A 14,070-nucleotide genomic window follows, 5' to 3' on the forward strand; every position below is an offset into this window, starting at 1 on the left:
AATTTCTTTGCAGGACCATAAATTCAGATTGCATGACAAGTTTAGTTTGTGGTAAGTAGCTAGTGGTAGGATCCTCTTCACTATATTTAATTCTAGTTCAATAGTTATGTTGCCACATGTCTGTTTTCTTTCTTTCCAGAACCTCTTTGAGAATGCAATATTTAATAGTCTGGATGTAAGTTCCAGGTCTCAGGGTCAGTATTGTGATGCCACGAGATACATCAAATGCGGGATTAATGATAAGATCAGTGACCCAGGTGGCAGGATCTGTAATCAAGGCTGTTATCCATAGGTTCCAGGATTATGGTTAGATATGGCAGAAATTATATTCAGAGCCAAAATCAGGATGAATAATGGCACAGTTATGTTAATTGAGCAGCTACATTTAGGGGCTAGAATCAGAGCCATCAGTAGCAGCATAGGCACCTGGGACTTTGGCATCAAGTCCATTGGGTATACCTTGGAAGCCAGCATTAGATATGTTGGCAGGAGCAGGTACTTCTGGGGTGCTATCATTAAGGGGCTTCAGTGGGAACAGATACATCTTGGGAGTCGGCATCAGGGGCGTCACCAGGAGCAGATACATCTTGGGAATTGGCATCAGGGGCGTCACCAGGAGCAGATACATCTTGGGAGTCGACATCAGGGGTTTCACCAGGAGCAGATACATCTTGAGAGTCGGCATCAGGGGCTTCACCAGGAGCAGATACATCTTGGGAGTCGGCATCAGGAACTTCACTAGGAGCAGATACATCTTGGGACTCGGCATCAGGAGCTTCACCAGGAGCAGATACATCTTGGAAGTCGGCATCAGGAGCTTCACCAGGAACAGATACATCTTGAGAGTCGGCATCAGGGGCTTCACCAGGAGCAGATACATCTTGGGAATCGGCATCAGGGGCTTCACCAGGAGGAGATACATCTTGGGTGCTGGCATCAGGGGCTTCAGTGGGTGCAGATACCTCTTGGGAGCCGGCATCAGTGGCTTCAACAGGAGCAGATACATCTTGAGTGCTGGCATCAGGGGTTTCACCAGGAGCAGATACATCTTGGGAACCGGCATCAGGGGCTTCACCAGGAGCAGATACATCTTGGGTGCCGGCATCAGGGGATTCACCAGGAGCAGATACATCTTGGGTGCCGGCATCAGGGGCTTCACCAGGTGCAGATACATCTTGAGTGTCGGCATCAGGAGCTTCACCAGGAGCAGATACATCTTGGGAATCGGCATCAGGGGCTTCACCAGGAGCAGATACATCTTGGGTGCCGGTATCAGGGGCTTCACCAGGAGCAGATACATCTTGCGTGCTGGCATCAGGGGTTTCACTAGGAGCAGACACAACTTGGGTGCCGGCATCAGGGGCTTCACCAGGAGCAGATACATCTTGGGTGCCAGCATCAGGGGCTTCACCTGGAGCAGATACATCTTGGGTGCCAGCATCAGGGGCTTCACCTGGAGCAGATACATCTTGGGTGCCAGCATCAGGGGCTTCACCAGGAGCAGATACATCTTGGGTGCCGGCATCAGGGGCTTCACCAGGAGCAGATACATCTTGGGTGCCGGCATCAGGGGCTTCACCAGGAGCAGATACCTCTTGGGTGCCGGCATCAGGGGCTTCACCAGGAGCAGATACCTCTAGGGTGCTGGCATCAGGTGCTTCACCAGGAGCAGATACTTCTTGGGAGTCGGCATCAGGGGCTTCACTAGGAGCAGATACATCTTGGGTGCCAGCATCAGGGGCTTCACCAGAAGCAGATACATCTTGGGTGCCAGCGTCAGGGGTTTCAACGGGAGCAGATACATCTTGGGTGCCGGCGTCAGGAGCTTCACCAGGAGCAGATACCTCTTGGGAGCCGGCATCAGGAGCTTCACCAGAAGCAGATACATCTTGGGTGCCAGCGTCAGGGGTTTCAACGGGAGCAGATACATCTTGGGTGCCGGCATCAGGGGCTTCACCAGGAGCAGATACCTCTTGGGAGCCGGCATCAGGAGCTTCACCAGGAGCAGATACCTCTTGGGAGCCGGCATCAGGAGCTTCACCAGGAGCAGATACCTCTTGGGTGCCAGCGTCAGGGGCTTCACCAGGAGCTGATACCTCTTGGGAGCCGGCATCAGGAGCTTCACCAGGAGCAGATACATCTTGGGCGCCAGCATCAGGGGCTTCACCAGGAGCAGATACATCTTGGGTTCCAGTGTCAGGGGTTTCACCAGGAGCAGATACATCTTGGGCGCCAGCATCAGGGGCTTCACCAGGAGCAGATACATCTTGGGTCCCAGGTGCAAGTGTAGTGTCAGATGTAGTTATTTCTTTCTCATCAGTGGGAGCATCTACGTCCTCTAAGTTAGAACCATCAGCAGCAGTGGTACTAGGTGCAGCAGAAGGTGATATTGGTAGAGAAGTGGTACTGGAATCAGCGAGACCCTCCTCATCTGTAATGGTAAGGAAAAACAATAATTACATTAATAATTAAAAACTACTTATGCTTTGTTTTATTTGGTACAATTCGTTGAATGATAGCTTGACTCAATTTACCATGGAATAGTTTTTTGAGCTGTCTGTTTCAATTTTACACGCCTGAATACCTGTCTTAATTGCTTGAGTTAAGAATGAGTGGACACTGTTGTATATTTTTAATTTAAAAAAAATTAAATCACAGAATTCAAACAAATTCTGCTATACTGTGCACAGTAACAAGATACAAAATTTTAATACAGGGATTTAACCATTTCAGAAAATAATACACAACAGGGGTGAATGTTCTCAGTGTTTTCAGTAGTGGTGCATAAAGGTGCAGGAAATGTTATGAGCCAGGAAAATTGGGTGGGAGACATTTTCATCCGTTGTGCATCTTTAAAACACTTCACCTGAATTTCCTTGTGCTTTTTGAGCCTTCCCGCAATCAGCCTGCCAAGTCCCCACTGGTCTCATTTGCATATGTCAGAATGAGAGTGCAACAGCTGTCAGTTACCTGGGTTTGCACTGCTAATGCACTCAGGGTAAGTTAGACCGAGATTCATAAGGTGCAGCAGCTGTGAGTTTCCTGCATTTGCACCGCTAAAGCACTTATAAGTTAGACTAAGATTCATGAGGCGCAGCAACTGCTAGGATCTCCAGATCAAGGCGGAAGTGAGGAGATTGTCAACCTGAAGAATCAGGAGAGTTTAAACACTACAGGTTTTTTGGGGGGGATTTATCACTACAAATATTTGCACTTTCTTCTAATTGCTTCTCATAGGGTCAGCCCACTGGAATATTTTCAGAACCCACCCAACGCCACCACCCCCCCCCACCGCAGTCAGGGCTTCTCTGGAACGCTGTATGTCATTATCATGGTGGAAGAGGAGCAGCAGTTCAGGAAGGAGCTAAGGAGAATCAGGCATCATCTAAGGAGGATATTACCCTTCCCACAGAACACACAGGCAGCACAGGTCTAATAAGGACCTCTTTGAAGAGTTGTACATAAGATGAATGCACCTCATGAAAGAGGCAATAGGGCATCTGTGACATGTTGCATGAAGACCTGAAGCCTCGCTCATCTGCCTGCACCACTTTCTCATTGGCGCAGGGTCATTTCAGGCATCTAAGGGGGAGATCTATGTAACATCAGCCAGGGTGCAGTACAAGCATGCATTTGTCAAGTCAATGATGTCCTTTACATGAGAGCGGGCCAATTCATTACCTTTGACATTGCAGCAAGGTAGCAAAGAGATAGGGCCATACAGTTGGCTTCCCCAAGGTTCAGGATACGATCGATGACACACACAATGCATGTGCATCAGCGACATCAACAGGAAGGGATTTCACTGCCTCAATGTGACAACAATCAGAGGATTCTCCATGTTAATGTCTGATATGGAGGAAGTTGCCATGATGCCTTCATCCTTTGTAATTCACCCCTCCTTGACTTCTTCAGCGAAGAGAATCAAATCAACGGATGGCATCTGGGTGACAAAGCCTACCTCCTGCTACCATGACAAATGACCCCAATCAGAGTGCCCCAAACAGCAGCTGAGGAGCACCATAACCAGCCACATCCTCTACTATGCTTGTCATCGAGAGGACCATCAAGATGTTGTAACCGCGCTTTGGGTGCCTGGACAGTTTGGGAGGGGATTTAAGTATGCTACAGATCGGGTGTCCACAATAGTTATAGCCTGCAGTGCCCTTCACAACTTTGCTCTTCAGGAAGGGCTGCATTTTGAATTGACTGAGGAGGCACTTGCTCCCTTGGATACAGAACGAAATGGAGCACACCATCAGGATGACCTCATAGAACCATAGAAAACTTACAGCACAGAAGGAGGCCATTCGGCCCATCGTGTCCGTGCCGGAGCCTGCACTCAAGAGTTCTCAGTGACTGCTACAAGGAGCTACAGAGGACACTTTTTCCCCAGAGCGGCAGTGGACCTGAGAGTAGAAGACTGAGATTGGGGAATAAAAGCAGCAGCAGACCTGAAACAAGAGACAACTACTGTGCGACGTCACTGGTGAGGCAGGAGAGTCCGAGAGGTGAGCACCGTATAAAAAGAGAGACCGAGAGCGGGAGGAGAGTCTGAGAGTCTAAGGCAAGTCATGGCAGCACAGCTCGCACCCGTGATATGCTCCTCCTGCACTATGTGGGAAGTCATGGACACTACCAGTGTCCCTGGCAACCATGTGTGCAGGAAGTGTGTCCAGCTGCAGCTACTGACTAACCGTCTTTCGGAGCTGGAGCTGTGGGTGGATTCACTGTGGAGCATCCGCGATGCTGAGACTATCGTGGATAGCACATTCAGTGAGGTGGTCACACCGCAGGTAAAGATTACACAGGCAGAAAGGAAATGGGTGACCGCCAGGCGGAGTAAAAGGACTAGGCAGGTAGAGCAGGAGTCCCCTGGGGCCATCTCCCTCTCAAACAGATATTCTGCTTCAGATACTGTTGGGGGAGATGGCTTATCAGGGGAAAGCAGCAAGAGCCAGGTTCGGGGCACCACAGGTGGCTCTGCTGCACAGGAGGGGAGGAAGAAGAGTGGCAGGGCTATGGTGATAGGGGATTCAATTGTAAGGGGAACAGATAGGCATTTCTGCGGCCGCAAACGTGACTCCAGGATGGTATGTTGCCTCCCTGGTGCTAGGGTCAAGGATGTCATGGAGCGGCTGCAGGGCATTCTGGAGGGGGAGGGTGAACAGCCAGTAGTCGTGGTCCATATTGGTACCAACGACATCGGTAAAAAAAGGGATGAGGTCCTGCAAGGTGAATTTAAGGAGTTAGGAGATAAATTAAAAAGCAGGACTTCAAAGGTAGTGATCTCAGGATTACTACCGGTGCCACGTGCTAGTGAGTATAGGAACAGGAGAATAGACCGGATGAATGCATGGCTGCAGGGATGGTGTAGGAGGGAGGGATTTAGATTCCTGGGACATTGGGACCGGTTCTGGGGAAGGTGGGACCTGTACAAGCGTGACGGGTTACACCCGAGCAGGACCGGGACCAATGTCCTCGCGGGGGTGTTTGCTAGTGCTGTTGGGGAAGGTTTAAACTAGAGTGGCAGGGGGATGGGAACCTGAGTGGGGAGTCAGAAGGGAATAAAGTTGAGAGCAGCAAGAGAGGGGAAGACCCAGGGGAAATCTACAATACAAATAGTACAAACAGTTGTTCAAGAACAAGTGAAAGGGAAAAGCGTAGAGCAGTGGAAAGAAAGTGTACTTTAGGCACGACAGATAAAATAAAAACTAGAAGGCGTAAGGCAATTAACCCAGCATCAAAGCTGTGGCAGGGGGTTGGGAACCTGAGCAGGGAGACAGAGGAAAGCGTGTCAGGAAGGGACAGAAGGTATGGAGTAAAAGGTAAAGTGTTAAAAAAGGAAAAAGCAGGAACTAAGTGTCACAAAACATATTTGAAAGTTCTTTATCTGAATGCACATAGCATTCGTAACAAAATGGACTAGTTAACGGCACAAATAACTACGTATGGGTATGATCTTGTGGCCATGACAGAAACATGGCTGCAGGGTGACAACGACTGGGAATTAAATATGCCAGGGTATTTAACAATCAGGAAGGACAGGCAGGAAGGAAGGGGAGGTGGGGTGGCTATGTTAATAAAGGAAGGAATCACTGTAATACAGAGAAATGATATTGGGACAAAGGATCAGGACAATGAAACAGTTTGGGTAGAGATAAGGAATAATAAGGGGAAAAAAACACTAGTGGGCGTAGTATATAGGCCTCCTAATAGTTGCAACTCTGCTGGAAGAAGTATTAATCAGGAAATAGTCAGGGCATGTAATAAGGGAACAGCTATAATTATGGGGGATTTTAACTATCATATTAACTGGACAAATCAAATTGGGCAGGGCAGCCTTGAGGAAGAGTTTATTGAGTGTATTAGGAATGGATTTCTTGAGCAGTGTGTAACTGATCCTACAAGGGGGCAAGCAACCTTGGACCTGGTCCAGTGTAATGAGCCAGGATTAATTAATAATGTCCTAGTTAAGGATCCCCTTGGAATGAGTGACCATAACATGGTTACATTCCATATCCAATTAGAGGGTGAGAAGGTTGGTTCTCAAACAAGCGTACTGAGTTTGAATAAAGGAGACTATGATGGTATGAGAGCGGAATTGATTAAAGTGGACTGGGAAAATAGATTAAAGGGTGAGACGGTACATGAGCAGTGGTGTTCATTTAAGGAGTTATTTTACAACTTTCAAAAAATATATATTCCACTGAGGAAAAAAGGGTGTAAAAGAAATGACAGCCATCCGTAGCTAAGTAAAGAAATTAAGGATAGTATCCGACTAAAAACAAGGACATAGAAGGTAGCCAAACTTAGTGGGAGGATAGAAGATTGGGAAGTCTTCAGAAGACAGCAAAAAGTAACTAAAGGATTGATTAAGAAAGGGAAGATAGATTATGAAAATAAATTAGCAAAAAATATAAAAACAGATAGCAAGAGTTTCTACAGTTATATAAAAAGAAAAAGGGTGGCTAAGGCAAACATAGGTCCCTTAGAGGATGAGACCGGGAAATTAATGGTGGGAAACATGGAGATGGCAAAAATGCTGAACAAATATTTTATTTCAGTCTTTACGGTAGTGGACACTAAGAATATCCCAACACTGGACAAACAGGGGGCTCTAGGGGGGGAGGAGCTAAATACGATTAAAATCACTAAGGAATTGGTATTCAGTAAATTAATGGGACTCAAGGCGGATAAATCCCCTGGACCTGATGGCTTACATCCTCGGGTCTTGAGGGAAGTGGCAGTAGGGATTGTGGATGCTTTGGTAATAATTTTCCAAAATTCTCTGGACTCGGCAAAGGTCCCAGCAGATTGGAAAACTGCTAATGTAACACCCTTATTTAAAAAGGGTAGTAGGCAGAAGGCTGGAAATTATAGACCAGTTAGCCTAACATCTGTGGTGGGTAAAATTTTGGAGTCTATTATTAAGGAGACAGTAGCGGAACATTTGGATAAACATAATTTAATAGGACAAAGTCAGCATGGCTTTATGAAGGGAAAGTCATGTCTGACAAATTTGCTTGAGTTCTTTGAGGACATAACATACAGGGTGGATAAAGGGGAACCAGTGGACGTAGTGTATTTAGATTTCCAGAAGGCATTCGAAAAGGTGCCACATAAAAGATTATTGCTCAAGATAAAGAATCACTGGATTGGGGGTAATATTCTGGCATGGGTGGAGGATTGGTTATCTAACAGGAAGCAGAGAGTTGGGATAAATGGTTCATTCTCGGACTGGCAACCAGTAGCCAGTGGTGTTCCGCAGGGGTCGGTGCTGGGTCCCCAATTCTTTACAATTTATATTAACGATTTGGAGGAGGGGACCGAGTGTAACATATCAAAGTTTGCAGATGATACAAAGATGGGAGGGAACGTAGAGAGTGAGGAGGACATAAAAAACCTACAAGGGGATATAGACAGGCTGGGTGAGTGGGCAGAGATTTGGCAGATGCAATACAATATTGGAAAATGTGAGGTTATGCACTTTGGCAGGAAAAATCAGAGAGCAAGTTATTATCTTAATGGCGAGAAACTGGAAAGTACTGCAGTACAAAGGGATCTGGGGGTCCTAGTGCAAGAAAATCAAAAAGTTAGTATGCAGGTGCAGCAGGTGATCAAGAAGGCCAACGGAATGTTGGCTTTTATTGCTAGGGGGATAGACTATAAAAACAGGGAGGTATTGCTGCAGTTATATAAGGTATTGGTGAGACCGCACCTGGAATACTGCACACAGTTTTGGTGTCCATACTTAAGAAAAGATATACTTGCTCTCGAGGCAGTACAAAGAAGGTTCACTCGGTTAATCCCGGGGATGAGGGGGTGGACATATGAGGAGAGGTTGAGTGGATTGGGACTCTACTCATTAGAGTTCAGAAGAATGAGAGGCGATCTTATTGAAACATATAAGATTGTGAAGGGGCTTGATCGGGTGGATGCGGTAAGGATGTTCCCAAGGATGGGTGAAACTAGAACTAGGGGGCATAATCTTAGAATAAGGGGCTGCTCCTTCAAAACTGAGATGAGGAGAAACTTCTTCACTCAGAGGGTAGTAGGTCTGTGGAATTTGCTGCCCCAGGAAGCTGTGGAAGCTACATCATTAAATAAATTTAAAACAGAAATAGACAGTTTCCTAGAAGTAAAGGGAATTAGGGGTTACGGGGAGCGGGCAGGAAATTGGACATGAATTTAGATTTGAGGTTAGGATCAGATCAGCCATGATCTTATTGAATGGCGGAGCAGGCTCGAGGGGCCGATTGGCCTACTCCTGCTCCTATTTCTTATGTTCTTATAGATCATATCTGAAGTCTTCTCTTCATTGTAACATCTACCTTTGACACCACAGCCTGACCTTGCAAATTAAATTAATCCAGTACCCATCCTACTAAATGACAACATATCAGCCTATATAACCGTGCCAGTAATCATCACCTGAGTGAATAAGTTAGCACCAAATAAATGCACTGATTTCTGTATAACTGGAACTTTCATGAATCACATAGTGTCATGGCAGTGCATGCTCTATGTTAATACAATAATTGCAAAGTATACACAATCACCTTACTCTTTCCTAACATTGTGCTTCTGTGGGTGCCTTCACGTGCCTTTCTATCACCTATTCTAGTGTTCCTCCTCAGTGCCGCTTGAGAACCAGGATCATGGGAGGTCGTTGGCTGCTCATGCTTTATAGAAGGGTCATGGAACTGAGGTGGTCCTTATCTCATGGCAGCTTGCTCCTGGCAGGGAGCCGCTGTTGTCTGCATCCCTGGAGGGTGCTTCTGGGCAGCCTGCTCTCGCCTCCCACCTTCCACTGCTGTGGTGCTCTGAGGGGGAAGGCTGGAAGCCTGGCATGTGTTGCTGCCTTGAGAGACAACAGTATCAGGCAGGTGGACCCCTGGTCTCACCATTCCATTGGGCCTTGGATCTGTGGCCCCAATGATCAGCAGAACAACTGGTCTAAAGACAGCTATCAGATCCTCAACGCCCTAAGACACAGAATTTGCCACAGTCTGGAAACAGCAATCTGTGCTTATATCATTTTGACCACTAACGCCTCCAGAGCTTCAGTTTGTTATCCATGGAGGTGGCAGGCATCGACTGGTCCTTTGCTGCTTCTTAACTGGGGATCTGTTCCAGACTCCAGTGAAGTTGCTACAAACTCCATTGGCGCCTGCAAGAAATAGTAAACTCTCACGATGTTGCTGGAAAGGACAGTTGTACACTTAAGACTCAAACTTGTAAACTGCTGCACATCCTCAGAGATTGACCTCAGAGCCTGCATATTGGTTTGGTGTCCCTCAAACATCCTTCTTTACATAAGTTCTTGGTCCCATGACTCTGAAACCCTTAGCAGTCTTCTTCTCAGCCTCCATTGGGATATCCTCACCTACTCCCCACTCCTCTGGGTACCTCGTGCTCTGTAAATCACCTGGTGCCACATACTCACAACAACTATTTAATTTGCCCCAGGTGAAAGTATCTGAGCTGTGTCTGGGACAGAGGAAGCAAGTGCCTCAGGTGATGAGTTTGAGGAAAATGAGGCAGAGGAAGACAGGCAAGATCATGCAGCTGCACGGAAGAGTCCCAGTTCTTATACGCCTTTTCTTCATCATTGTTACATGCGAGAAGGGAGAAATAACTCCTCAGCTCCTCCTCCTTTGTCTCCTTCCTCTTCCTGTGCCCTCCGTTGCTGTGGTATGCAGAAAAGGAGGGTAAAAGCCAAGAATGGGTGAATATTACCCCCATGGGATTGTAAACTGCTGCACATCCTCAGAGATTGACCTCAGAGCCTGCATATTGGTTTGGTGTCCCTCAAACATCCTTCTTTACATAAGTTCTTGAGAAAGTGGGTGGAAGGTTATGACTGTGCGGTGCTTCACAGGGATGCCAGGGTGACAGTATAGGTGCTCAGTCACTAGCCTGGCACCAGCAAGATGCTGTGATCTCGCCATCTCCCATGGCAAGAACCGAGTGTGTGCCCATGAGCTGCATGACCTTCTCCTCTAAGGGCGTGAGGAGATTAATGGTGGGGATGCCCCTTTGGGGTCCTGCCTTTGGCAGGCATTGTGCACCAATTTGTCCTGCAAGAAATAGAGTAAATGAGGGTACGGATAGTAGTTGAGTGTGTGCCAAGTGGCACAGGAGAGCTGAAGTGAGAGATGAAGCAGACAATGCTTGGCTACTACAGGCAGATCCAGGTGTGCCGGGGGATTGGGCTTGAGACTGGCAAATGGGGTTTAACTTAGCAAAGTGCAGTGTTATGCTGTGGGCAGGGCGAATGCTGAACATACATATACCCTTCAGAGAAAAGTACTAAAGCCAGCGGAGAAAGAAAGAGATCTGGGCATTCTAGTGCATAGATTTCTAAAGGTTCATGACCAATGCCGTGAAATAATAACTAGGACGAATAGGGTGCTAGGGTATATTTATTGGACAATTCACTCTAAGACAAAGCATACCATTTTGTCCTTGGTTAGGCCTCAGTTAGAATACTGTGTCCAGTTTTGGTCTCCGCACATAGTGGGTGAAATTGAAGCTTTGGAAAAGGTGCAGAGGAGGGCCATAACATTGATTCCCAGTTTGAAGCACCTTAGTTACTAAGATAGGCTCAAAGAGCTGGGACACTACACTTTAGAGAAGTGCAGACTTAGGGGTAATTTGATTTACATTTATTAGATGATGAAAGGAATAGATTGTGTTTGTGTAGACAGTTTGTTTCAACTAAATATGTTGGGGAGGACTGGGGATCACAATCTCTAACCACCTCCCCTTGACATTCAACAGCATTACCATCGCCGAATCCCCCACCATCAACATCCTGGGGGGTCACCATTGACCAGAAACTTAACTGGACCAGCCATATAAATACTGTAGCTACAAGAGCAGGTCAGAGGATGGGTATTCTGCAGCAAGTGACTCACCTCCTGACTCCCAAAGCCTTTCCACCATCTACAAGGCACAAGTCAGGAGTGTGATGGAATACTCTCCACTTGCCTGGATGAGTGCAGTTCTGACAACACTCAAGAAGCTCGACACCATCCAGGACAAAGCAGCCCACTTGATTGGCACCCCATCCACCACCCTAAACATTCACTCCCTTCACCACCGACGCACAGTGGCTGCAGTGTGTACTATCCACAGGATGCACTGCAGCAACTCGCCAAGGCTTCTTCAACAGCACCTCCCAAACCCGCGACCTCTACCACCTACATGGGAACACCACCACCTGCACGTTCCGCTCCAAGTCACACACCATCCCGACTTGGAAATATATCGCCATTCCTTCATCGTCGCTGGGTCAAAATCCTGGAACTACCTTCCTAACAGCACTGTGGGAGAACCTTCACCACATGGACTGCGGCGGTTCAAGAAGGCGGCTCACCACCACCTTCTCAAGGGCAATTAGGAATGGGCAATAAATGCCGGCCTCACCAGTGACGCCCACATCCCATGAACGAATAAAAAAAAGTTACATAAGGCCAGAACTAGGTTAGATTTTAGGAGGCATTTCTTTTCCCAGAGAACAGTGGACCTGTGGAACAGACTGCTGGCTCGTGTGATGTACGCTGATTCGCTGAATTCCTTCAATCGAGAGCTGGACCTGTTTCTGGTTGGGGGAGAGATCACCTCGTACAAAAGGTATGTACTGTATAACAATAATCATGGCCAACGTGATCTCCTAGATTAGTTTCGATCGCCTAAGGAGGTCGGAGAGGAATTTTCCAGATTCTCCCCCCTAATTGGCCTGGGTTAATATCTGGTTTTTCGCCTCTCCCAGGAGATTATATGGCTCCGGGTGGGGTGGGGAGTGTACATATTGTGATGCATAAGGCATCGCAGTTGGATGGACCAGTGGGTGTTTTCCTGTCCTTCATTGTTCATATGTGATGGTATGAGCCTGTTAAAGTGGAAGAAGGGGAGTTGTGTAGCCATAGTGCAGGATTACCAAGTTGGAGCACTCCATCACCAAAGCGAAGGGTTAGTTGTGTGAGTGTTGCTTTAAGAAGATGAAGAGTGTGCTGGTGTCCAGGGTGGGCAAAGAAAAGGAAAGAGTGCCCAGTATGTTACCTTGCCTGCCGTGGTAAGGTTGTTAAACTTTTTGCAGCACTGCAATGCAGTCCTGAGGGTGAGGGTGTTGGCACTCTGTGCCAATGCCACCTTCATCCAGGTAGCACAAGTTACATTCCTGGTAGGCTTGGTGGCACCCATACCCTGGAGTCTGGTCCTCCTGCCTTTGATCTCCTCCAGGAGGTTTGGAGGTCTACATCAATGGCTGTATGTTCTTCTCTTGGATGGGGCCCTGCCCCACTGCCTCTGGGTACAGATGGTGCTTGAGTGGTCATAACTCTGTAAATGTATAATACAAAATACCGATAAGACATCCAGTGAAGTTATTTAAGAGTGAAGTGGAGATCCACGCACTGTTCCTTTTTTACCTGGTTGTCTCCCAGTCTGCTGATGAAGAGTGCTGGCTGAACTATGTTTTTAAAGGCTGCACAGGAGTTTCCGTGCAGTTCAGCTGCTTACACCCATTTTAAACATGGGTTTCAAATCTACCTCCATCTCTTTCCAGGTATGCTGTAAAGCTGATCTATGAAAAAGGTGTATTGGAGTGGGAAAGAGGGCTATTCTCTTCTAATAAAACACCATCCCCACTTCAGTCGTTATCAAATGGAATTGAGCGCAGGATGCTCCATCACTTGCCTGCAGACACATGACTGTACACTGAGGTTCTTTTCCCTTTAATTTTGTCTGTCACTTCTTAGCCTGCTCCTCCCCTTTCAGGCTAGACAAAGGCTGCTAAAGGGTTGAAATGTCTTTTAAGTCTTTCCAAATACTGCAAGGATTTTTAACCCCCTATTCTACCATATGCCTTAAATAGTCCGTATATCTTTAAATTTCACCCGCACAGTTTTTTGGTCCCAATGGTGTAAATCAGCAGGTAATGCTTGGTCCCACCATGAGGCTGTCTCCTTGCACCTGTCCAAACGTGCAATTGGAGCTGTGAATGAGTATACAAATAGACTGACCCCGGAAAGTGAGTGCTGGCAGTACATTCTGGTAAGAGTTGCTGCCATACTTACCGTTTAGAACTGAAATACATGAAAATTGGCTCCCACAGATTTGCAAATTTGTATAGCAAAATAAATCTTGCATTAGGGCATGGGAAATGGATTATGTATCATTTAGGAGTTGAACTAAAAAATGCAAACATTAGATTTGACTTGGAAATGGGAACCATAATGGAATTACCTAGAACAATTCCAGATGCATCGAGGAGCGCATCTCCAAACAATAACTTAATGTGCTTCTTAGCATGTTGTACATTGGAGGAACTATGAAGTCCATTCCGTAAAATACTTGTGGCAAACTGAGCTCGAAGGGAATTTGGAAAAGACGTCTTTGCCAACTCAAGGTCTGCAGGTCCCATCAATTCCCTCCATTCCCTAACAGCATTCTCCTTGGTAAGAATCATCATCACTGATGGACCCCTGAAACAACAGAAGGAAAACTGCTAAAAGCCTGAAAGACACCACTGATAGCCTAAAATGTTAGATTATCTGCTTT

General features: G+C 46.8%; 1 protein-coding gene across 1 annotated transcript in view; it reads right to left on the minus strand.

Moving 5' to 3' along the window:
• Positions 1–427: 427 nt before the first annotated feature.
• The window catches only part of LOC137320194 (thioredoxin domain-containing protein 3 homolog), an 85,168-nt gene continuing 71,525 nt past the window's right edge, over positions 428–14,070 (minus strand). Inside the window, exons 16-17 of the mRNA XM_067981912.1 lie at positions 13,756–13,994; positions 428–2,431 (exon numbers count right to left, since the gene is read on the minus strand). Coding sequence (XP_067838013.1) covers positions 516–2,431; positions 13,756–13,994 — 2,155 coding nt within the window. The 3' untranslated portion in view covers positions 428–515. The remainder of the gene's footprint in view (positions 2,432–13,755; positions 13,995–14,070) is intronic.

Source organism: Heptranchias perlo, chromosome 3 (assembly GCF_035084215.1).
Source record: "Heptranchias perlo isolate sHepPer1 chromosome 3, sHepPer1.hap1, whole genome shotgun sequence".
Classification (NCBI taxonomy): Eukaryota; Metazoa; Chordata; class Chondrichthyes; order Hexanchiformes; family Hexanchidae; genus Heptranchias; species Heptranchias perlo.